The sequence below is a fragment of the Rousettus aegyptiacus genome, unplaced genomic scaffold, assembly GCF_014176215.1.
Source record: "Rousettus aegyptiacus isolate mRouAeg1 unplaced genomic scaffold, mRouAeg1.p scaffold_m13_p_3, whole genome shotgun sequence".
Taxonomy (NCBI): Eukaryota; Metazoa; Chordata; class Mammalia; order Chiroptera; family Pteropodidae; genus Rousettus; species Rousettus aegyptiacus.
In genome coordinates, this window is record NW_023416306.1 from 136,061,120 (window position 1) to 136,086,817 (window position 25,698).

General features: G+C 39.4%; 1 protein-coding gene across 4 annotated transcripts in view; it reads right to left on the reverse strand.

Annotated features, from left to right (window-relative positions):
• The window catches only part of CDKL1 (cyclin dependent kinase like 1), a 51,372-nt gene that overhangs the window by 1,897 nt on the left and 23,777 nt on the right, over window positions 1-25,698 (reverse strand). For 2 of the 4 annotated variants that reach the window (XM_016145776.2, XM_016145777.2), the window contains exons 3-10: window positions 24,494-24,615; window positions 11,050-11,122; window positions 8,509-8,599; window positions 7,739-7,939; window positions 5,623-5,705; window positions 2,898-3,029; window positions 2,696-2,752; window positions 1,417-1,587 (exon numbers count right to left, since the gene is read on the reverse strand). In XM_016145776.2, coding sequence (XP_016001262.2) covers window positions 1,417-1,587; window positions 2,696-2,752; window positions 2,898-3,029; window positions 5,623-5,705; window positions 7,739-7,939; window positions 8,509-8,599; window positions 11,050-11,122; window positions 24,494-24,615 — 930 coding nt within the window. The other 2 variants (XM_016145778.2, XM_036217822.1) reach the window with 2 other exon arrangements.

A 25,698-nucleotide genomic window follows, 5' to 3' on the forward strand; every position in this document is an offset into this window, starting at 1 on the left:
AAAAGGTTTAAATTTGGTCTCTACTTTTTCCTTTTAAAGGTTTATTTTAGATCAAAAGACAAAACACACATTAAAGAAAATTTAAAGAGTATGAAAAAGGAAAAAGTCTGCATGTTAACCTTATTGGAAAAAAGCACATGTTCACAGGAGTTAAGAGCTTCCTGGGACCTTAGAGATCATTTAAGCCAATGCCTTGTTTTATAGCAAAGAAAACAAATGTCTGGAGCACTTCGGCGATTTGCTCATTTACTCCTTAAAAGGTAAAACTGCTCTCTTCCTGCTGCCAGAAAATGATTAAATTTATTGTCAATGTCAAATGAAGGTAAGGAGAATGCATATTTCTTGTATAGTACTGTATGGCCTTAGGTATCTGAAAAGTGGGTACTTTTTATTTTTAAATCAAATGGTTGAATCTTTCAGTACATACAAGCAATATACATAAATTAGTGTGGTTCCCCTGTTCTTTCAAGTAAAAGTATTTCCATCAATACCTTTACTCTTGAACACAAAGAAACAGATAAGGGGTAACTGGGAGGAAAGTATTTCTAGCCTGTTTTGCTACCTGGGTCAATAAAATAAAGACATTTTTAATTTCAAATCTCTGGTCTATCTTAGGGCCCTGGAATTCATGCAGTAGCTATGGCTGATGGCCTGTCCACCCTCTTCCCTCTTCCAATCCTCATACGCCACCAGATACCATTCAGTGTGCTGTGCAGTGGAGGCTGCAAAGGGAAAATCTAAGACAACATAATTTAAGCAATATCTAAGGCAGATTCAGAAGTGACCAGGAGCAGCCAGCTCATCTCAGCTGAGGTTCCAACTAGTCCTTCTAAATTATTACAGCTTTTGGCCTGTGACAAGACACTTATTGGGAGGCTGTTTTGCCATCTGCCGCCAATCACTATTCTTCACAGGTTCGTGAGAAGTTTGGAGGCTATTCTTTGGTTAAATGTACTGTTCTGCTATCACTGAAAGCACTCATCACTGCATTCACCCTAGCCAACTCTAATGATTAAAAGATCAGGGAGGAAAACAGTTTCTTTTTAGGATAAACCTGGAATGTCAATAAATACTGAAGGTAAAAATGATGACAGAAGGATAAATCTGATTTCACTTTCCAAGAAGCGTGCTCAGCTGGACTCACACCTATGTACGTGGCTGAGACCTGTGCTTATGTACACCAAAAACCCTGGCCCCCGTGTGGCAGTTGGATACTGCAGGGCAAGGACACTTTTAGGATTCAGGTAGAAGGGGCCTTAAGAGGCAGCTATTTTGGGGACCCTGGTTAGTCAATCATGTGACCTGTCTCCTGGGGTTGGAATAAGGGTGCTGGAGCTGCAAATCACAGTTGCCACCTCAAGTATAGATTCAGACTCTACACTAGGTAGCAGGTATGAGATCATCTGAAGCTGTAACCTTGGATGCTTCTGTAAAGCAGTGGTACTTTCGGCTCTGTCTTAAGGTCTTCCTCGTTGGTTTGTCATGATCTTTTGCCAAATCCCCTATTTCTCTGACGCTGTCAAAATATGGGTGTTGCAACAACTGTTCACAGGTCAGTCTCTCAGCGGGATTCATGTGAAGACAGCCCTGAAAGAACATAAAAATTCCATCTTCTTACTACTTTAAAATAAAATTAACATTAATTTTTTTTCTTTGTAAGATTAAACTTCAGTTGAGAACAAGGTGGGGAAGAATAGGAAAAAAAAAAAAAACCAATCATGATTTTAGTTCCTTCCATGATCATTCCTAAATAGGTAACCGCATAATAGTTTCTAAAAATATCAACAACAAAAAAATCATTTTCTCCATCTGCTGTTCTTGAGGCAGTTGGTGCTCTGTCCTGAAGGAGTAGGACACCTCAGTGTCCAACATGAATAATCCACTTAGCCTGTTTGGTCCCTCGTAAATACTTTGTGAAAACTAGTATAATTTAAAAAATAATACCTACACATGGTAAAAATAAAATGCATACAAGATCCAGCAAAGTCTCTCCACCATTCTAGTTCTTCCATTCCCCTTTCTAAAATCAGTTTGGTTTTTTTTTTGGTATATTCTTTGAAAAATAGTCTATGCATTACAAACATATATGGCCCTGCATTGAAAGAAAGGCATAATATACATCCTTTTATATTATATCATTGCTTTGTCAGTAACTAGGCTGTATGGCTCATATTTGGATTAAATCTCAAGACCACATATGCCAAGGAACTCTCATTTTTTTTCTATTATAAATGCATCAGTGACTGTATAAAATATATTTTGAAATAGGTGAGACATTGACAGTAATTTGCAAATATTTTAATTGGTACTTCCTTTACATATGACCTACATATTTCTTAAAATGTGTATGTAAAGTTTTAAAATCAAAACCTACTTCAAACATACTAGGGAGTTAGCTATTTAAAAAGATCCTATGGCTAAACATGTTTTGCAGAAAAGGATCCTTTTTTTAAAACAAACACCACTCCTCTGAAATGTCTATTTTGTGTAAATTTAGATTTCAAATACAATGTTAAGTTTAAGTGAAAAACAGATGTTTACACTGTAATAGAATGTGACCCATTTTAAAAACCGAAAATACATATACTTTTCAAAGGAGGAGGAGAATTCTAAAAGGAACACTTTTCAATCCATAGATTCCTCAATGATAACAGCTGCTGTGTGGTTCCTGGTTTTCTAGAAGCCATGATTTTACCTTCAAGAGCCCCAGAGCAGGATAAGAGATGTTTGGAAATTTTAATTCAAGTGGTTCCTGTTTTAAAAAAAGAAAAAAAGGGGGATTTATATACAGATTATATTCAAATATAAGGTTACTTCAGATTGCATTTCTTTTGAGTGACAGTATCTTCCTGGCACCTTCCTTGCCTCCTCCACCCTCTGCCCAACATACGTCTCACCTGAAACAACCTCCCTATGCCTGTTTCACAAGCTCCTTTTCTCCCCACCTCCAAATGGCTTTTCCAAATTTTCTTCCTAATGACTTCTTTCACTTCCTGAAGAACTGATGTAGGTAGAAAATTGAGAAAACACTAGTGAAAGAAAAAAAAATGTCAAGCAATCATTCTTTTTTCTTTTCTTTGTGCTTCAATTTATATAATTTGCCTTGCCTCAGACTAACTTTTGCACTTATACTGGCATTTATATAAAGTGGGCCCTAATTATTTCGTTTATCTTTATTAACATAAAGGGAGCTTCAAAATAGTTTGAGTTTTTTTGTTTGTTTGTTTTGGTGAGGGTGTTGTTTGTTTTGCTACCCAGGTGAACAGATGCTTCTTGGTTTTCTGAAATAAACACTGTTGTCTCTTCTCAGAAGAGCCTGCTGTTTCTTTGATCATCCTGCTGTTTAGAGTCTACCAAGCAGATATTTATCAATCTCCATTTGGCCATATAAGACTATTTTGCTCCAGTCACATGCTGGAGACGCTGAGGAATAACAAACACAATAAAATGGGAGCGATGCCCAATGTCAGTAAGACAGACAGGCCAGTTAAAGAGATATACCACTGACAAAGAGGCTAATCAAAGAAGGGAGCTGAGAAAATAAGAGCCAGCCGAGCTGAGTAAAATAAATGACTGAGTGCATTGCGTGTATAAAGATGGCAGTGTGTGAGCTGGAAGCTGGAGTGGCTGGCCAGGCTCTATGAATGAAATACAATCCCAGGTGCTGCGAGCACAGTGTTATTTTGGACGGGGAACTGGCCAACAACAACCAAATCTCAAGTGTGCATTTATTAGCACTGATAAGAGAGAAGAGCCTGTTTTAAGATCAACAGGGGAAAAAATTCTAAAGCAGATTTGTGTTAGCCCTTGAAAGTAGCCCTTCCCTCTCCCTTCCCCCTCGCCCCCAATAGCGTAAATATTTCTCTTGCTATTTCTGTGTGCTGAATCTGAGCACCACCAGGAATTGACATGACATTGCTGACACTGAACTTTGCCGCCTCAGCAACAAGGCCTGAGATGAGGCAGCCTGGTTGGCCGTGATATGATAGGCCTATCCTGCTTGCTTAGCCGGTTTTCCCAGCCCCAGAAGCAAGCAGGCCTCCCTCCTGCAGGGTTACTGACCGGCAGAGGGACTCCAGCACAGATGTTTAACCAGCACATCCCTTGCACTGCTTCTTCCTGTGTTTCTGTCAACAGGAAATCCCCTGCAGGACAACCTCTGGGAAATCATGGGAAGCATTTTTTTTGAAATGTATGGGAAGCATTTTACATTTATAAAACCTGGGTTGTTTCTGGGGGTGCACTGGTAGACAAGTGAACAGGAAATCCCTAAGGGATATTTAGTGTGGAACTGGAAACATCCGGGTCACAAGGGAGCCAGCTAGGTCACCTCACATATGCCAGGTGTCATTCCCTCCTCTCGGTTCCAGCACACCCACTTTTCCTATTGCTAGAGAGGCAGGAGGAGGAGGCAGTCGGGGAGTGGAGGCCTTCACTGTGGGACGAGTCAAGAGGTGGAGGGGACACAGAGCTCAAGTGGAACTCGACAGAACTGTCATGTGGAAACTGAGCAACGGAGTGTTAGTTTCAACTTGAAAGTAACTTCCTTAGACAGTAGTAACTCAGGATTTCACGAACCTTAATTTGGTTCTGCACTGATTTTAATTATAATACAGGCTCACTAGAAAACACAAAAAAATATAAAAAGCCATAAAGAAAAAATTACTCCACCAGAGAGATATCCACTGTTAATATTTTTGTATATATCCTTGCAGACATTTATTTCACAAATGTAAAAAGCTTTGTATGATATTCCAGAGGTTGTCATATTATTTTACATTGATATATGTAAATACATGTGTTATATATTAAATATATAGTCAAATTATCTCAAATTAAATATACTGTTTTAAAACCTTTTTTTTTTCATTTAGCAATATGTTGTGGACTTTTTTTTTTTTTACCAGGTGAATACATAAGAAATCTATTTTTACTGGCTATGTATTTTTATTGTAAGCATATACCTTATGTTATTTAATTAATCCTCCACTGATAAAACACTAAAGGAAATGATTTCTATCAAAGGATGCTACATTTTTATTCCTTCGTCTAATAATTTCATTGGAATATATTCTTGAAAGTGGGCTAAGGATATGCACATTTTTAATTTTTCAGTTTTTTTAGAATGAATGTGTTCCCCACATTGGCCATAGAGGACAGTCACCAGAGTAAGGCTGACCATGCAAGTTCATTACCTTTTTCCCCCAGTCTGGGGAGTGAGAGCACAGTAGAGTAGGAGATTTGGATGCTGCTGCATTTTCCTGGATGAGTCATTGTCTAAAAATTGATTGGCTCTGAGCTACCTAGCTTCAGCTGCTGAAAATGATGAACAGGTGAGGTTAGGGCAGGCAGTGCTGCATTCCTGTCCATCATGTAGCTAAGCTCTGCCATCAGTAGCCTCTACATTAGCACTGAAGGCCAGGGTCTGGCTAGCCAATTTACCCCAATTTTCTTTTTCACTCTTCAGTTGACCTTTCAGTGCAGAATGTGCCATGAGGCCAGTGAGTAACTACCAAACCTAGTCAGCCTGCAACTCCGTGTGTCAACAGAATGATCACCACTTAAACAAGCCGCCAACCTTAGCCTAGACATGCAGAACTCTTTCCAAAACGGGTCACTCACCATATCCTCAGGGTCTGGAATTTTCACTCCACTAAAGTACTGATTTGTGTTAAACACTTGCTGGTGTCTAGGAATGAGGTCTCCTTTAGACAAGAAGAAAGAGGAAGGTAAAATTGAGATTGATTAGCAAGCACTGATCTATAGCTTCCCTCCACTAATGCAGTGTCTGCCTGTGCCTACACCTACAAAGACTGAAGTCTGCTCTTCCAAGAGGCATTAAGACGACCTTCAAAAACCTGTACTGAGACCTACAGTGGGCAAAGCACCATTTTAGGCATAGAGGAGGCATGCACAGAAATGGAAAGCTACAAGGTTCTTGCCCCTCCAGGCTCACAGTGTATTTAGGGAAATCAAACAACTCAGAAGCCTCCCCCTCCACACACACACAAATCAGGTAACACCCTCTCTCTCTCTTTTTTTTTAATTGTGAAAGGCAGCAACTACAAATCAAAATCATATTAATTAAATCCTGATGAATCAAGATAAAAGTGTATTGGCCTAACACTTAGAACAATGCCTGACACATAGTAAGTACTCAATAAATATTTGAGGAAAGAAAGAAGGAAAGGAAGGAAGGGAGGAAGAGAGGGAGAAAAGGAGGAAGGAAGAGAGGGAAGGGAGAGAGAGAGGGAGGGAAGATGGAAGGAAGACAAACCATGAAAGATCTTGCTAGAATGAATATATTTCTAAATTGGAACCACCTCTCCTTGTTTCCCCAAGTAGTGATCACCTGAAAATCTAATTCTATCCACTGTTTAGAAGCTCTTGTGATGTGAAGCAATGAAAGAAGCATTTCTGTATTATGTGAGGCTTATTCTGCCCACATTTCAACCAAATCAACTAACATCTGAATTTTGTTCAGAGACTATAAGGAAACTCAGAAAGGCATTTCTGGGGCACACTAAGGCCCATTTCCCAGAGCAGAGTCAAGGACAAAAACCTCTAAACCAGGGCCCCAGAAATGCTGCTATGGGACTGGGTTGGAGTTCTTACCTCAGGGTATCAAGTTGTCTGACTTTATCAATTTGGTTTGGAGCTTAACCTCTCACTCAAATCCAAAAGCTGCTGTCCCACCCCATTTTGGACCAGCAGCCCAAATATACTCTAATACCTCGCCCCTAGTCTCGGTGAGCTTCGTGATGAGAGCAGTGCCTGTACCTTTACAACTTTCTTCCATTAGAGAGCTGAGGGGGAGGGGAGGGGGGACATGGAGAGGGCATCCTGAAATCACCCAGGGAAACAGCAAAGGAAGGCTCAGTGTCCCTGGAAGGGCCTTACTTGTCACTCAACAAAAGCCATCAGCAAGTATTTACTGCATATACTACCTGCAGACACTGGTGGAGGACAGATGGAAATAAAAGACATGATCTCATCCTCGGGCAGTTTATAATATCTTTGGGAAGATAAAAGTACAAGACAAGACATGGTGACAACAGGTGCTACAAGAGTTTAGAGGAGGAAAAGCTCACTTTAAATCAGGATACACGGGGAGCAGTAACTAAACTTCCTGACTTTTGAAGAGGACAATTACTGCTTCCAGGCCTTTTCATCTGTTCCTCTCCTTCTGTCTCTTCTCCAACCCTCCCGCTTCACCCCAAAAGTAGAAAGAAAGGAAAGGGCTTGGAGATGGAAAGCAAGGTGACACTAGAAGAAAGAGCCTTTCTTCCTGACACTTAGAAGGTTGAGAATTCTCCTTTACAGCATCTAAATAATCCAAACAAGCCTGGCAGGCTGAAGTCAAGGACATCAAAAGAACGAATTACCACTTCGTAAATGAAATAAAATATATTAGCATTCTGTAAACTGCTAATCTCTTCTAGAAATGGATGTTTTTATTGTTTCTATGATCATTAGTCAGAGTTTGACTTGATCCAAACTATGCTGAAGAGAGAATCTTGTGTCTTTTTCGACAATTAGTACGTACTCAAAATTGTTGATTCTTTTTACTAAAACAAATGTGGACACCTTGAACAGGGTCATTTAAACGGGATGTTGAGAGTTTCCCTCCTTCATAACTGTGAAGGGCATTAGATGAGACTAGGAGCTTGGCTCTGCCTTGCGCGGACAAGGGCAAAACTACCCAGTTTTCCAAAAGTGGGACAAAGACACCCCTTACCCAAGGTTTTCCTGATCAGGTAGAGCTGATCCACATCCGATTTTCCTGGCCACAGAGGCACCCCTGACAGCAGCTCAGCAAAGACACAGCCAATCGCCCAAACATCTACTGGGGGGCCATACTGCGTGTCCCCAACCAACAGCTCCGGGGAGCGGTACCACCTGGTAGCCACATAGTCCGTGTAGTAGTCACTTGGTCCAGCTGGCCAATGATGGGACATGGAAAACAGAGCAGCAGAAGCATGGGGTCAAAAACGGGAGGGAAGAGACCCAAGACATCGAGCTTGTGCCCCATCTTGTGGCTTTTCTAAATCCACGTTTCTCAATGTTTATTGCACAATAAAATCACTTGGAATATAGTACTTCTTAAATTACTGATGCTTGGTCACCGCCCTAGTCCAATTAAACCACAATCCCTGGGTGGGTGGGGGGAGATCAGTATAGTTTTTATACTTATATATAGTTCCCCACATAATTCTAATCTGCAGCCAAAGTTGAAAACCACTCTTCTAAAATCCTACTTCTGAAAAGTACTATTTTTAGCAAAAAATGGTAGAAACCAGGAGGGCAATATACTTTTTAGTAACCTCTTTACTATGATATAATTTTAAACAACTGTATGTGTCTATATGTTTTCCATAATTACGGAATTATAATTTATATCAAGCCTATGCCCTAAATACACAAGAACTAGCTTTCTATAGCATTTAGATTGAAATCATATAAAGAATCTTTCCCTCTTCTACACTTAAGAAAGACTTCAATACTCACTCAAGAGCCGAGCAAATCCAAAGTCACAAAGTTTAATCACTGAATGTTTTGTGATGAGGATATTTTCTGGCTTCACATCTCTATGTATGCACTAGTCACAAAAATTAAACCAAAACAGATTATTTAAGAGCAACTGTAATATATGGGATAAATAAAACACATGGATATTTAGCAGACATTTGAGAAATCGTTTGACTCTCATTGGCCTTTTGGATAACAGCAAAACAGCAGCAAATTTTACAAAATAGCAGCATAAAATAAATCTAGTACCATACATATCATACCCTGAATCATCCCAAATTCTTAAAGGACCCAAAAGTCACAAGGGTGAAAGGGAAAATGAATGTAGGGTAGACATATTTAGCAAATAAAAATATAGGACACCCAGGCATATTTGAATTTTTGATAACAATCTTTAAGTATAAATATGTTTCATGCAGTATTTGAGACATGCGTACATCAAAAAGTTGTAATCGTTTATCTGAAATTCAAATTTAATTGGATGTCCTATATTTAATCTGGCAACCCTAAGTGAACGGGAAATGTTAAAAGGCTCTGGACGAGGTTTTCACTGTGGCTGCTGGAGCTGCAAGTTGGTGCATAAGCAGAATTCATCATTCAGTTGTTTAACAGAACAGAACACAATCCGCCTGGTAAACAGGACAAGCCCTGGGCCTGCTGAGATAAACTAGAAAAGAAAAGGGTGGAACCGGGAGCTTGCCAAGAGACCTCCCTTCCAGCTCTGACATTTGTCCTGACAAGATAAACAAGAGTAGGCAGTGCTCACCCTCTGGAGAAAGTCGCTAGATGTCAGCTCCATCCCACACACACCAAGCGTTCTTTGAGCTGCATCCACCCCCACGGGATGTAGCCTACACGCCATAGTTTAGACTAAAATCACCTGTGGTTTCCAAACCACAGCTGACATTGTTTAACAGGGAGATGTTAGAAGAATGTTTCTGAATCTCCACATGATTTTCTTATTAAATAATTTTCTTGGCAAAGAACAAATCAACAACCTAATTAATAATTACACGGAAACAACGATTGGGTTAAAATATTGTTACAGAGTTCCTAATAATCTTCCTTTCTTCCAAGTGTTTTCCTCTCTGGAGAGAATGTTGGATCCTTCTGCAGTGAGAGACTCTGGTTTGCAGCCGAAACCCTGGGGTATTCTTAACTTTCTAGAATGTGGAGAGAGGACAGAGTTCTCCTTAGCCTGGCCTGGTACTCACTCCCAGGAACCTTCAGGGTGAGAGATCATGGTCAGTGCTTCCCCAAGGGTATTAATTACTTTGGAAAAAAATCTGGGAGACAATTTCTGAGTTATTTTATTACAGTCTATCTGGTTCTCAGCAATTAATGGCCCTGAGATCTCCACTCTTTTACCACTGGCTTCCCATATTACTATAAATGGGTACACCCATGAATATTGTGGTGCCAGATGGTCAGAAGTACTTGTGAGGAAGAATGTGCTCCTATTCTGTTTTGAGAATTCTTTTAAAGTTCCTGCGCCCTCCCCCCATCTGCGCATGTGGCCAAACAGAGTGTCAGGGGCTTTCCAGGGAACTGTGGTATGCACTATATTTGTCTTTAGCGTCTCTGACTTCCCCACCAGGGCCTTTATGCAGTCTCTCTTGCTCCCCCATCCTAAAACCTGCTCTCAGGAAAGTGCTAACCCTCACTTGCAGTAAATAGCAATATAAGGTATCCATGCTCCCTGCTATATACATGCACTTTGAAAAGGAGCCCTCAGCGAGGTGGAGACTCAGTAAGGAGAAGTGTTGGCTACTCTCATATTTGATCCTTCTGAGAAGGCAGCGTCAGGACAAATCACTTAGAACAGCTCGAAGATGGGGATTCAGGCCCACCAACTAAATTGACCCCGGCATTCGGCAGGATGACATATTGCAGTCAAATTGCCTTTGTGGCCAAAATGAAACTATAATATTGGAATCTGGCTTCTGCGTGCAGGGAAGAGACAGTGTTGTATTAGAGGGGGCAGCAGGCTCCCCAGCATCTATGAAGTCACACCACCTGGGCCCACCATGCCTCCACTAGGCCTCGCTGTGTCCAGAGTGTCGGAGGCTTCCCCTGGGCTGCTGCGTTTCAGACCTAGCACTCATATCTCACCACAGCAGACACTAGCTAGCACTGTGCATCATTCTTGGGACTCCACCTACTGCAACTAAACAGGCATGAGTCCTACTGTAGGGTTTCTGCTCCAATTTCAGAGTAATTTGAGGGTACCTGTACAGATTCCAAGTGAATGGGATGCTACCTTAAATCTGAGTACTTTCTGATCAGTATACGGGTATAACTACTTTCTTAAAAATCATAAAAGTGCATCTTTTATGAATTGTGAACAAGAAGGAATAGCTAGATTGGCACTTATAGCCTATATTTACCCCAACCAGCCTTCTGTAAAGAAGATTTGGGTGAAAAATTGTATCCATGAAAAGACAATATAACTTTGAACAAAGGCTCCACCTCAGCTTAAGGGGAGCCTTCTGATTTTTCAAGGGAAATCATAAGACTTACATTGTGCTTATGGCAAAAATTTACAGCTTGCAACGTCTGCCAAGTTATGCTCTTCACAAGATGTGCTGGTACCCTAATGAAAATAAAGAAGCAGCACAAACACATTTTTTAGTGTTGTCATGGAATCCAGCTAAAAAAAAGAAAAAAGGAAAGCCAAGAGTGGCTTAAACAGTGAAAAATCCCAGGTGGCACATAGTCATCTAGCTCATGAAAATGCCATATCATAGGTCCAAAATGTAATGAGCAGGTGATCAGCACACTACTGGACTCTAGGGACAGCATGCTAACAACAGTGCTACCCTGTACTTCTACAGGGAGGGACCATGAAGACCCCCAGGGCTTTCAACAAGCATTTATGACCACCAACGACCTCAAACATCTGTGACACATCATGACCTCCGTTTCTATAAGTTTTGTTGTTTTTGTTTGTTTGCTTTGACAATTTTATTTATTTATTTATTTATTTATTTATTTATTTGGCTCACTCCCCTCCGCCCCTGCCCTTTCCCCTTCCCCATTCCCTCTGGTAATCACTAGTCTATTGTCTATGTCCATGAATCTCTGTTTGTTTGAAGAAGCTTTGTTGTTGATGGGAAGTTAGTTAATATATAGCATAAAAGGTGCTATTTATTTTTTCAAGCTGCCCTAAACTAATGGCTTTGCAGCAGAACTCATCTTCCATATGTGGGCACATAGTTTTTTCAGGCTCCCCAGGCCACACTTTTTTTTTTTTTAAGGTAATGAAGATTTTACTGAAGACAGGGAAATGGTTTACATTGCACACCATGTACCAAAAGTTAACAATAATTAAAAATCCACAAAGGCATCCTGGTTCCTTGACCACACTGCTCCTCGCTGGCAGCTAGCTGCGCCCCCATCACATCTTTCTGTCTGTCTTCAATTGCACTGTCTAAATTCATGCCACTGTTCCCAGCACTACTCTGACTCTGTTATATGACTGGGTAACAAGTAGCCCCAGCAGGTCCTTTGTGGGAATTAGGAAAAGGCACATCCTCAGGGAGGATTAAAAAAAAAAAAAAAATTAGATGAGTGGAATGGACTTCAGAAAGAGTACAATTATTTTCAGGGGAACCCCCCACCCCCACCAGCTATACTTACTGATTTTACAAAGCAAACATTAAACACTCTTGTGGTCCTCAGCCAGAATTAACAAGTAAACCAAGGAGGAAGCTCTTGTGTGGTTGTGTTAAGGTGACCAAAAACATCACTTCCAGCCCTTGGAGGGGTTACAAGGTCACTGTTGTCACAGACCAAATGTTCAGGAAATCTTTTCAAGCAGATAAGAGGATGCTTGAGCTTTGGGACAATACGAAAGAAATAAAGAGGCCACTTCCAGGAAGAATGGCTAGGACAATTCTGCACCAGAACTATGTCCCTAGGGTTGAGATATCTTCTCTCTAAATTTTTTTCCTTAGAAAAACTCACCTGTCTAGAAAAATACAACTAAGACGAGACCATTTCAAGGGAAATGCTCTCCCCCCACCTCTACTTTTTGTCAAAAAAAAAAAAAAAAGGAATATATTTCGATTGTTTAATGTATTGAGTATTAATGTCAGGTTATCAGTGCTAGGCAACTTTAGTCTCTAAAAAGTTTCTCAAAAGAAATTATTTAAAAGGAGCATTTTAAAGTAAATTACAACAGTATATCATTAATGCTCCTTAAAGGCTGAGCACATTATTATACAATTCCCAAATGGAAAAATTCTGTACAAACTACCTAGTGCCATCTTAGGTTAGCTACTCACTTCACTGCTGTATTACTCTGTTTCTTCTCTGAAATGCCAGGGCCTCAGACTCTACCTCTAAGATCATTTTTAGCTGCTGATGATAAGAGCCAGGTTTTTCACTATTGAAAAAGGGAGTTACAAATATGCAAAGGGAGAGAAATAGAATCTCTTCTGTGGTATTGGACTAGAATTGGATATACACATACACGTACAGAGGGTGCTGTGCTGGAAGGGGTGCTATCTTATGGGGAGTGTTCCAGAAAGCTTCTCTGCTTAACAACATCTGACATAACGGGTAAGCGATGAGATGTGGCCCGATTGGAGCTGTATATTAAAAATAGAGACTTCAGCAATGGGATATTACTCAGCCATAAGAAAAGATAAAATACTGCCATTTGCCAAGGGAAGTAAATGTAAAAATAAATGAATGGAATTACATCAAACTAAAAAGCTTATGCTCAGCAAAAGAAACTGTCAACAAGGTAAAGAGACAACCATCAGAATGGGAAAATATATTTGCAAGCAACTCCTCCAATAAGGGCCTAATATTCAAAATATATGAAGAACTCATATGACTCAATCACAACAAAAAAACAAAGGATCCAATAAAAAAATGGGATATGAACAGACACTTCTCCCCGGAGGACATACAAATGACCAACAAACATATGAAAAGATGTTCAACATTGCTAGCTATAAGAGAAATGCAAATCAAAACCACAATGAGATACCATCTCACACTTGTTAGAATGGCTGTAATCAACAGAACAAGTAATAACAAATGTTGGGGAGAATGTGGAGAAAAAGGGACCCTTATGTACTGCTGGTGGAACTGCAAATTGGTACAGCCACTATGGAAAACAGTATGGAGATTCCTCAAAAAGCTAAGAATTGATCTACCATATGATCCAGCAATCCCTCTACTGAGTATTTACTCCCAAGACTTAAAAAATCATATTTATAAAGATATTTACACACCAATGTTCATAGCAGGATGATTCACAGTGGCCAGGACATGGAAGCAACTGAAGTGTCCTACGATAGATGATTGGCTAAAGAAGCTGTGGTACCTGTATACAATGGAATATTACTCAGCCATAAGAAGAGATGAAATTCTGCCATTTGCGACAACATGGATGGACCTCGAGAAAATCATCTAAGCAAAATAAGCCAGACAGAAAAAGTTGAAAATCACATGATCTCACTCATATGTGGGATATAAACCTAAAAGCAACACGGGAACAGGACAGAGACCCATGGACATGAACTACAGACTAGTGGTTACCAGAGGGTAGGGGATGAGAGGAGTGGAGAGGTCAATGGGGTAAAGGGGGTCAAATATGTGGTGACAGAAAGAAATCTAACTATGGGAGGTGAACACACAATGTACATGTATGTATGTATATGTATGTGTGTGTGCGTGCGTGCGTGCGTGTGTGTGTGGGGTGTGTGTGTGTGTGTGTGTGTGTGTATGCCTTACTGTTAAAGTGTACAGGCAAAACTTATTGGATTTCATTAACCAATATCACCATAATATATACATACATACATACATACATACATACATAAAATAAAATCAGCTGATTAACAACCTTAATTCCAATAAAAATAAAAATAGAGACTTCAGGATTTCCCAAGGGATTAGATGTGAAAAAGAGAGAGAAATCAAAAAATGAAGCTCTAGTTAGCTGAAGTAGCTGGTTCATGCTGGGCCCTCTTACTGAGGAGAATGCTGGGGGAGGGGAGGGTGGATAAACTAAGATGCCTATTGGACATCCAAGGGAAAACTCTAAGTAGGCAGTTCTGAATGCAGAAGGAAGGTACAGCTAGAAATATAAATTTGGGAAGCATAAGCATATTGATGGTACTTAGAGCCCTAGGACTGGATGAAGCCACTTAAGAGAATACAGATGAAGAAGAGGATGTCAAAATACAGAGGCCCTGAGAGATGTAGAAGTCAGACAGACAAGGGGGACCCAGCACTGGAGGGGGCTGAGGACTGGATGAACTAAGATGACACTCTGGATAAGAGTGTCACTAAAGCCAATTGAAGAAAATATTTCAAAGGACTTCTGGATTAAGATGGTGGATTGAACAAACCCATCTAATTTCACTCCATCCCCAAACCTGACTAGAACTACACTGAGAAATTTTTTTAAAGATAAAAAATCCACATGGTCAGAGAAAATAGGAAAAGAGATAATAATAGCAAAATACTTTGGAATTTAGAAAGCAGGTGGATAAATTATAACTGATGATGGATCCTAGTAAGCTGAAATCTAAGCCAAGAGAAGGGAACATGGAGGACCAACCAATTTACCCCAAAGAATCCTCAGGAACTGCAGCCAAGATCTCCATGTAAGTAGGAGGGAAGGAAAAGAGTGGAAAATCTGTTTGGGAAACAATTAAATCCCTAATTCCCTCTTCTGTTCTATTTGAATGGGGAACACTCCTCACCTACCCAGTAGAAGGCCAGAGTTTTGTTTTCTGGGGAGGATGTAATAGAGGACATTTGGTACAGTTGAGATCATGGATCCTGTTCCAAAAGAAGGGATTAAACGATTGTATATATACTAAGTGTTGAATGCTGGACTCCTCAGCCCTCTTCCAGCATTAGGTTCTGAGACAGCTGGCAGCCAGACTTCATTCTCCAAACAAAATATTTTAAGACTTTTGGGGAGGAAGCTCAAAAGGAAAGATCTGAAGATTGGGGTTCCCTCAGCAAATGGCCCAGTTAGATAATCTCACAGAGAAGTTCATAGTTTCCAACAATTCCCTACTCTTAACCAGATTATATGGCATATAACAAGATTATATGATGCCCAAGAAAAGTCTCAAATAAGAAAGTTAGAGACCAAAATAAACAGAAAAAGGGCAACTTAAAAGAAACAGAAACTATGGGGAGTGAAGAAAACATTTTTTAAAAAAACATTAATATCCTCAGAGAGGATAGCAACAGGAAAGCTGTTGCATCTGTGAAATAAGAACAGTACACTATAGGAAAACAAGAGGACTAAAGAGTCAAACATCCAAATAACAGAAGGTCCAGGAAAAGAAAAAGTAGAGAAAACAAAGAATAGGAAGTCAATGACAAAACAATTCAAAAATTTGTTCTCAGACAGAAAGGGTTCACCAAGTGCCAGCATAATGGGTGAAAAGCAAGGCCCATGATTTTCATAATTCAGAATGCCATGAACAAAGAGAGGATTCTACAAGCTTCTGGAAATGAAATTAAATAAAATACAAAACAAAACAGAGCTTCACAAAAAAAAGCAGAAAATAGAATGACAACAGTCTTCTTAACAGCACTAGAGGTTCAAAAGCACTTAAAAAATGCCTTCAAAATTTCAAAAGAATATTATTTTCCACAAAAAAACAAAAATACAAATCTGTACCCAAACAAAATTTTTAATTGCATGTGAAGAGAAAAATAAACTTTTTAAACATGCAAGGGCAATGTCTCAATCTCCCCCACCCCCCAATCCCTTTCTCTCTCTCTCTCTCTGTCTCATCTCACATACACTCTTTCTCAGGAAGGCCCTACAGGATGTCCTGCACTAACAAAGAGTAAACTATCAAAGAAGATTACACAAAACAGAGAAAACTGGAGACCTGACACAAGAGGGAAGCAATGGGAATCTCTAGGAGGATGGTGAAGGAAAATGACAGGTTGACAACTGCATTCCAGGCACAGAAAAGCAGCTCATCCAGATTGGGTCAGCATGACTCAAGAGCCAGGCATGTTGAGGGTTGTCATCACCATGCCCTCTGTCTTATACCATCTTAAACAAATATGAAAATATTTAAGAAACGAAACTTAAAAGCTTTGAAGAGTTTGGGTGTCTGGCAAGGCCATTCGGGCTAAAGCAGCTATTCTTAAAGCTGTAGCTCACACTGGCAAAGCTAAGGAATTCATTCTACTTTCTAATGTTTATTTTCCAACTGGTGGTAAATGGTGATCATAGCTGAGCTCTGGGGCAGGGTGGGCAAGGACTGGAACAGCGATGAAGGGAAGGGGCCCAATTCTCTCTCTTTCTTTACTGCATTTAAGAGGCCCCACTGGGATTCTAGCTCAAAGACACGATGTCCCTTCGGAGAATCATGTATAAGCTCAACCTTAACCTGTGAGAGAAGTGGTATTTGGACTTTTGTCTTGGGCCTGGTTCTCCTCCACTATGAGGTTAAACTATTGAACTTCGGACAAACCATATCTCCATTTCTTCCTCCTGGTATGTAGTACTCCAGAGGAGCTGGACAGAATCCATCCTGGGCCTCTCAGACTCCTAGTCAGCGGCGCAGGTCTGGTGGGATTTGCACTCCCAAGGATGTCAGCTTCCCAGACCTAGAAATGTGGGTCTAGGCAAGGTATGAGAAAACTAAACAAGGACACTCACTTTATTTTCTGTCCCAAACCAAGGTGAGAGGGTTAGGCGAGGCATTTCTTCATTCCTTGCACAATCGGTGGTCTTTCTTGGGGTCTCCAGTTCAGTTGCCTCACTGACGGCTACAGCTGTTCCTCTAAAGCCCACTGGGCTGCCACTCAGCTCAGCAGAAGCCCTCCTTTTGGGGGTGTGGTGGGGGATGAGACCCAACATCCACTAGCAGGAAGAGGTGGAGGAGGAGGGTACTCTTGACTCCTCCACCAGTGTGAATTCATGGCATTCCTCCTGCCTCCTCTGGGAATTTTGTTTCACCACCAGGAACATAGAGGGCTCTTAACTGTTTAACTCCAAGGAAAGGTGAAGATTGGGCGATGGGATCGCATAAGGAATGTCTGCAGTCTAGAGTTCTGTGTGACTTTACCATCTTTGTGAAAGACTGGAGATGGATGTGCTTGGCTAAAATAAGTACGTAAACCCAGAAAGAAAAAGACAGGAGGAAGTAGTAATCCAACCATAGAGAGGTGCAAAGGGGATTCCAAGGATGACAGCAAAGAGAAGTCGCAGGAAGACAGATGGACAATAGGCTTCGAGTGAAACAAGCCAGGCAGATGGAGAATGGGGGCTATAAAGGCAGGATGCTACTTAAAAAAAAAAAAAAAGAAAAAAAGAAAAAGAGAGTGGATGGATTATCTGATTTGATTATCCTGTGGAAAAGTCTATTCAAAGGCTATTAAAAAGAGTGGGAAAAGTTAGCAATAGGGTTAAAGTATATTAAGCAAATTTAAAAAACAAGGCAAATATTAATTTGCAGAAGAAATATAAAAGGAGACCTTAGTATGGTGAAATGCTCAGCCATAAGTAATATTTACATAGGCATAATCATGGGAATGGTTAATATTGAATTAATAAAATTGAATGTAACTATTTTGGCGGAATAGAATGGGGAAGCAGAGCAAATATAGCATAAGAAAGCAAAATTCTCATCTATCATAATAGGAAGTCTAGAGATAATGTCCAAACTGATAAATCAAGAAATAGCAGTACATCACTTTTTATTATATTATATTGTATATAATATTATATTGCTGGATTTGATTTGCTAATAATTTTGCTAAGGATTTTTGCACCTAAGTTCATGAGGGATATTTGTCATTTTCTTTTCTTGAAATGTCCTCATCTGATTTTGGTACCAGGGTATAACGGCCTCAAAAAATTATTTGGAAAATATTTCTTCTTCCGATATTTTCTGAGTCTGTGTAGGATTGCTATTATTTTTTTCTTATATGTCTGATGGAATTCATTCATCAAATATTTTAATAATAGAAACCAATAGCATGACTATAAGGAGAAAACGTATACATCCACAACATTGGTGCTAAGGTGAATTGGTTCAGTTTGGCAAACTCTACAACCCAATAAACCCATTTTGAGACCTTCTAATAGAGTAGTGCAAAATAAGTAAAATCCATTGTAGGGAGAGTTTGATAGTAGAATCATTTATCAAACCAAACACTAAAAATAGCCTCAATAGTCAACAATGAAGAAATGGTTAGATGGTAATGTAACTACAAGTATAATCTTACAGTTATTAATAATACATTTAAAGATTATATTGCAACATACATAGAAATGCATATGAAAGACTATTAAGTGAAAAACAGAACTGAGGGAGGAAAAATGTCATCTCAGCACAGCAACATGGAGAAAGTGGTGTTTTGCTTAGCAAAACAGCCAGCAGTTGAGGGCTTTTAGAATGGTCTTCAAGCTTGCAGACATAGACACTTGATTTTGCCAGCACACCAAAACAGTATCCATTTCAAAGGAGCAAGTGAACATTAAACAAATTTACTAGTGTGATATATAAAACCAAAATGCCAATTTATTCATCCATGTTTAAATCCCAAGTACCAGCTTATACTTTCCTTGTGGGCAATTCCATAAAGAAAGTCAAGTTATAATCAAAATGGTGTTTGGTCAGCAAAGAATCAGGATGAAGGTAAGTAGGCAATTTGACTGATTTTTGACATTAGGCTGCGATAGGTTAATTCCTCCCATTTCCAAATTAGGAGGGTCTTGTCATTAGCTAAAACGTGCAATCTGTCAAATCTAACAAGCCTGGCAGCCATTCTGTCTCTTTGAGGTTGTTCTCCGTATCTCTGCCCTGATGGATTCTATGTTGGTTTCACAAAATAACTCTCAGAAAGGAATCTTCTATCTCTCCTATCCAAATGTTTGGGGAAGAATGGACTGTGAGCCCGACATCCTAATAACAAAATTGAAATGAACAGAAAGAAACATAAGCAACTGCTATGTGAAAGTAAAGAGATCAAATTGATTTTTTTTTAAGTTAGAAATATGAGAGACGAAAGAGATGACGAGGAGAAAACACGGATCTTTCCAGCATTCTCAATACAGCAACCATCCTTTCCACTACGGCTCTTCTAATATTTGTGACAATGCAAGAAGCCAAACATCAACATTCATCACAGCTTTATTTCTACACAAGACTACGACAAAGCTGGAAAAGAAAGTGCTGGCCAAGCTCGTATGGAAATGATACGTTCTTAAGAATTTACCCTATAGAACTATTTATGCAAGTGTTTGTTCACTGTAGAAAACTAGAAACAATCTAAATATTTATTAATGGGGGACTGAATAAAAAAATGGTATGTTTGTACAATAAAATTCTATGCAGCTACTTTAAAAATTTAAAAGTAGATGTGTGCGAATAGGGAGACAGCTTCCAAATACACTTAAAAATGCAGAACAGTATGTAGACTATTATATATATATATATATATATATATATATATATATATACACACACATAGAAAAATAATTAGAAAACAATCTCTCAAGCTAACTTTATTTTTCCCTATATGATTCTGTGGCTCTTGAAACATTTTTACAACAAACAGTGTGTCATTTTTAATCAAAAATTTGGTTTTCAGGGTTCTATAAAAGTTCTGAAATTCCATTGTCAGAAACTGAAAACTTGTACTAACAACCTTTACCCACCAGATGCTCTTTGAATACACTATATTAGAGTCAGAGTAGGAAATGGTGGTAAAGGAATCTGTACGGGAAGGAAGCAGTGAAGTATTGTGTCTGGCTGTACTCACAGAGGGGCAGAAAAATGAGGAGAGAACACCTAAACTAGTCATTTATGAAACTTTGAGATAAGAGAGACCAATAGTTTATATAAGTGGAAAGTATATCTATAGAAGATAAGCAATAGTAATTTGCTTGTAATGAGGGCAAATATAAACAACGTGAACACAGCACTGGAAATTATAATAGACGCATATTTATGTCACATATTTATGACACAATATACATATCTTGTGGCATAAACTAGCTTGTTAGTGTCAACATGAATTTAAATCTTCTCTAAAAGCTTTCCAAAGGAGTACAAGAAATTACAAAGCAGTACAAACACATTAATAAGAAGATGAATTACTGTCTATTTCAGATTCAAAGTAGAGAGAAGTCTTTGAGCCCGATTTAGCAAGAATAATTTTTAATCATTAAAACGTTACAAAATAATAAATGGAACATGGAGAAAATATTAAAAAAACAAATAATATAAAAATACCTATAACGATCGAAACTCAGAATCACTATTAGAATGTGTATATTATTTATTTTTCTTTCTTCTACCTACATATAAAGTCAAAAAAAATGAAATATGTATTTTTATTATAGCATAATTTTTTCATTTTGCAACCATTCATGAACATTTTTCTATATCAAAGTATGTTTTATCTATAAGCATGATTCTTAATGGCTCCACTGTATTTCATCACAAAGCTATACTACAATTTACTTAACCAATCCTCTATCACTGGACATTTCTGTTGTTTACAATTTTTTCATTATAAACAATACTTTAACAATAAACACTTTTATAACTAAATCTTTACACAGATACTCAAATAGTTTCTTCCGATAAATTATTAGAAGTAGAAGTGTTCAGTCTAAGATTTTGCCCCTAAGGCTTTTAATACATGTTGCCAAATTGTTCTCTGGCTGGACTAGTTGCTCTAATGCTGTACTGATAATATCCTTTGATATTAAGTTTTAGCATTTCTAAATCAAAGCGACTATTTTAAAATGAAAAATAATCAAAACCTTGTTACAATTACTCCTTTAAAATTATTTTATATGTTTCAATGTATTGGTTTGTTAACTAGGTCATTCGACAAGTAATGGGAAAGTACCAAGTGTCAAGAATTAAGCTAGAAGATATTCGCAATACACAGGTGAGATGGCACAGCTCTTGCCCTTGAAGATTTTATAGTTTACTGGGTAAGTGAGGGACGTAATAGAAATGACCCCAGAAGACGGACATCAGAGGAAGGAACTCCTGACTCTACAAGTGTGCTAAGATAGGTATCACAAGGGAGGTAGGTTATACTTGAGCTGTATCTGAAGGGCAAACAGGAGTTTTCCAGGCAAAGTAGAGAAGGTAGGGCAACCCAGGCTGAGAAAACAGCATATACTGAAGCCTAGAATGCAAATGATTCCATGGGATGGAAAACCAGTGGGAAATGGGGTGATCTCATAGAGCAAGTGAGAACTGGTATCCTATACTAGAGTTTTATCACACCAGTATAGCTTTGGGGAGCTAGTAAAGCATTTTATGTATAGGAGTGATATGATCCAGTTTGTATTTTTGAAATTTGTATTTAGAAATATAGTGATCACAGGACATTCCTTCAGTAAGTGTGCAGACCTAAGGAGGACCCAACCTGGCATTGAGTAGAAGAAACACCAGCATTACCACGTTACCCTTTGTTGATATTTTCTAACAGGTCAAATTCAAAACTAAAGGAGAACCAAAGTCTTCTGACCTCTAAGATATTAGATCCCAAATCCATAGCATTATAGAGCTGGAAGTTCCCTTAAACTTTATCTGGTACTAAACTCTCATTTTCACAGGTGAGGACACCTGTAAGCAATTTGCTGAAGGTCACACAGATGATGATCTACTTTTACTGCAATGTACTTACGAAGTTTTATAGTAAGAGATCTCTATATTGGAAAAAAGTTTCATGATCTTTGGTGGACAAAGTTTAACAACATTTACTTTTTAATGATGACAAGCAAAAATTTTAAATGGCATTTAAAAAAAGATTGGAGAATTGCCAAATGGTGAAATGGAAAGTAACTTTTATTTTAAAACAAACAGACAAAATCATTGAACTTCAAAATAAATGGATATGACCTGGCTTAGAATACATCTTATTTTTCAAACTTGCTCATTTATTAACATTCCTTAAGTCAATCTTATATTTGACAAACCAGAGCACGTTGTCATTTGGAAATAAAGTCACTTATGCTTAACCACACATATCTACTGATCTTTCCCTTCTCTAATCCACCTCCATATTCAAGTATTTTCTATTTCCTGGAACATATATAATATATTTAGCCAGTGGAGTTTTTTTTAAAAAAATCTGGTTTTAAAACTGTAATCACTCCTCATCCTGTCCTTTTTATCTTCTGCTCAAACTGTATCCAAAAAAACTAAAGCGACTCCCAATTGCTTTCAATTCACTACTAATCAGTTTCCAAGAGACTTAATCTAACATAATTAATCAAACTCCTTGCAACATCTCCCTTGCACCACAAGTAACTTAGACTAAAAAGTTTAGTAGAAGTATCATTTGCAATCTGTTAAAAAGAGCAAATATCAACATACTAAAGATTTTTTCCCTTGAACACAGAATTTCTCTATATCAATAACTTTATAAAGGAAGGTGTCTGTTGTCTTGACTCTCTCTGGTTGCATAAATTAACATAAAAAGCCTGTGCCATGGTCTCTACCAAATGACAAACTACTTTAATCCCATATGTCTGCAGGTTATAGTAGATCATACATAATCACTGTCACAGGACAGAGCTAGTTCTTGGCCAAGGCTGGAAAGCACCGTTGAAAGAGCCTCAGTCTCCAGCCACTAAGTATGAATGTGAGCAGGGATAGGGCACCATTCCATCATTCTGATCTACAGTGCACTCTGAGTATCGTCCCAGCCAAAGTTGGGCTCCCAGGATCAGAGCAAAAGAAGAGAATAGAATATCCTTTCCTGCTCAACTTCTCTTAAATCTTCTCAGTTTTCAACTCACAGGCTGCCTTCTCCATGAAGTCTTCCTTGACATAACCGCTTTGAATCACATTTCCTAGGGCCTGCTAATCACTCTACTCTGTCATTCTGGCTACAGTGATTTGTTCTAGGGATAGCTGCATCACATGAGCAGAGCCAATCAGAGCCTTCCACTAGACTTTATCTGCAGATGCTACCTTCTACTAGAACTTCCTTCTAACTGGCTACATCAGTTGATAAAAGCCTACAGCCATGCTTTCATATTTTTCCCTTCTTAACTTCTTCCATCACACACACACACACGCATGCATGCACGCGCACGCGCGCGCACACACACACACACACACACACACACTCCAAAATCTACCTAATAAGGGAGACTTGTCTGCAAGGCAGAATGAAGCCAACACAAAGAAGAATTGACAGAGAGAAAGAGAGGGAGAGAATGAGAGAGAGAAACAGCCACTACCTATGGTGCTCTACTTAACCAGCTAAGGAGTGGTTAGAGCCAAAATCCAACCTGCATTCTCCTAACCCTGGCAAGGGGCTACCCTCAACTAGAGGAAGGGGCTCCTTCCTTTTTGTCACAGTCTCGGTCTGCTCACTAAGCCTTCTTCTACTACACCCAAACGCGTTGCATATGCTAGAGAGAGAGAGATGTGTGATAAGATCAGCAGAACCTTTAAAGTCACCCCCAATCCTTCACAGTTACAGTCACACATTCCTTTCTCACCACACTTGCTTTAGCTGGGTTTTTGTCGCTTGTAACCAAAAGCAGTCTAGCCAATACAGCAGACCAGACACCTTATTGCATCAGGTGAGACATGTTCATTTGCCCATAAAGTTCCCGTTAGCCACTGTCTTTGGACTCTTCCTTTCAACCTCCAAGTCCTTATGCTTCCCTAGTCAGGCACAGAATAACTAACATCCTTTTCTTCCTTAGAGACTCAGCTTCTATGCAGAGATAAAGTACCAAAGAAATCAAGTACAACCTAACAATGCTGCTGCTGCTTTCTTCACTAAAAAGATTAGTTATGATCTCTTTCCCAACGTTTTTGGTAACTCCTCTTCTGTTAACCTCTAGCAGCGGAGTATGTTGTCCAAACTCTGGCTGTTCTTGCCTGATGTGAAAAAGAGTCATTGCTAAGTTTTTCTTACAAATCCTGGTGTGTTTTATTGTTTTGTTTGTAAGAGATGGATCACTCACCCTCTCTGGTATCTGTCCAGCTCATGGAGAACCGTGTGGTCGCAGTATTCAAACACCAGGTGAAGCTTCCGCTTCTTCCGGAAGACTTCAATAAGGCTGACAAGGTTGGGGTGCTTGAGTTGCTGAAAACACGAAAAGCAAGGGTGCTAAATGTGAGTTGTGAAAGACAGCTTTCTTCAGTTTTGAGCCAATGAAAAGAAACCCGTTTGTCCTTGAAGAAGTTTCTTGTCTTGGTTGAAGAAAGCCGTAAACCGTATTAACTTACTTCTCTCTACGAGCTGTTAGCTAGCAGCTTGTAAGTGAGAAGTGATTATAACCCAGGTGGTTGGTGAAGGCAAAGAGAGAGATGAGAAGGTTGGGAAAAAAAGGAGAATGAAAAGGGGGGAGTTAGTTGATACGAACCCGTCCTTTACGTCTCGGGTGAAACGTCCCTTCCTGTGGAGGTCTTCTCTGATCTCCCAGACCGTTTCGGTGCCCCTGTACGTCTCATTCGCTCCCCCCACCCCAAGAAGCATGTGTCCTTCAGAATTATTTGGAATTACAAAGTAATCACAAGGAAAAGATTACTTAGTAATCATTGTTCAATTGGTTGTTTAATGTCCTCTGCTGTCAATAGATATAATAAATGCATTCGATAAAATGTAAGAACCACGATATCAGGGTCCGTTCTCTTATTTACTCAAAACGACGTTGCACCCCCAGCACGAGGCCTCACACATAATAGGTATTTGGTAATTCTTTGTGAAGGAATGAGTAAATCATGTTTCCTAGACTGATGAAACATTTTAAAACAGAAAAATGAGGAAGCCCCTCCAGTCTGATATGCAGAAGGTACGCATGCGGAACAGGGACCAGGGCCGAGGCGAGGGAGATGGCGAGAGAAGCAGCGCTCGCAGATACGCTTTGTGATTAGCGTAGTCGGGATGTGGTGATGTACTGGAGGTGAGGGGGAATGGAAAGGGAGGTGTCGAGAATGACCAAGGGTTTCCATAGAGGAGCAGATGGCGGGGCCATCACTGAGAGAGGAGAAGCAGATTTGGGGGTGGAGTGGAAATTCTGTTTTTGGCGCATTGGGTTGCTGAGGACTCTGAGATACCAAAGTGGAGCAGTCAGGTTGCCTGGTGTCTGAGCTAAAGGTAAAAGTTGAGAGTCAGCATAAGTGTAAGCAAAGGCATGAATGGATGAGATTGCCCAGAAGAGCGTAT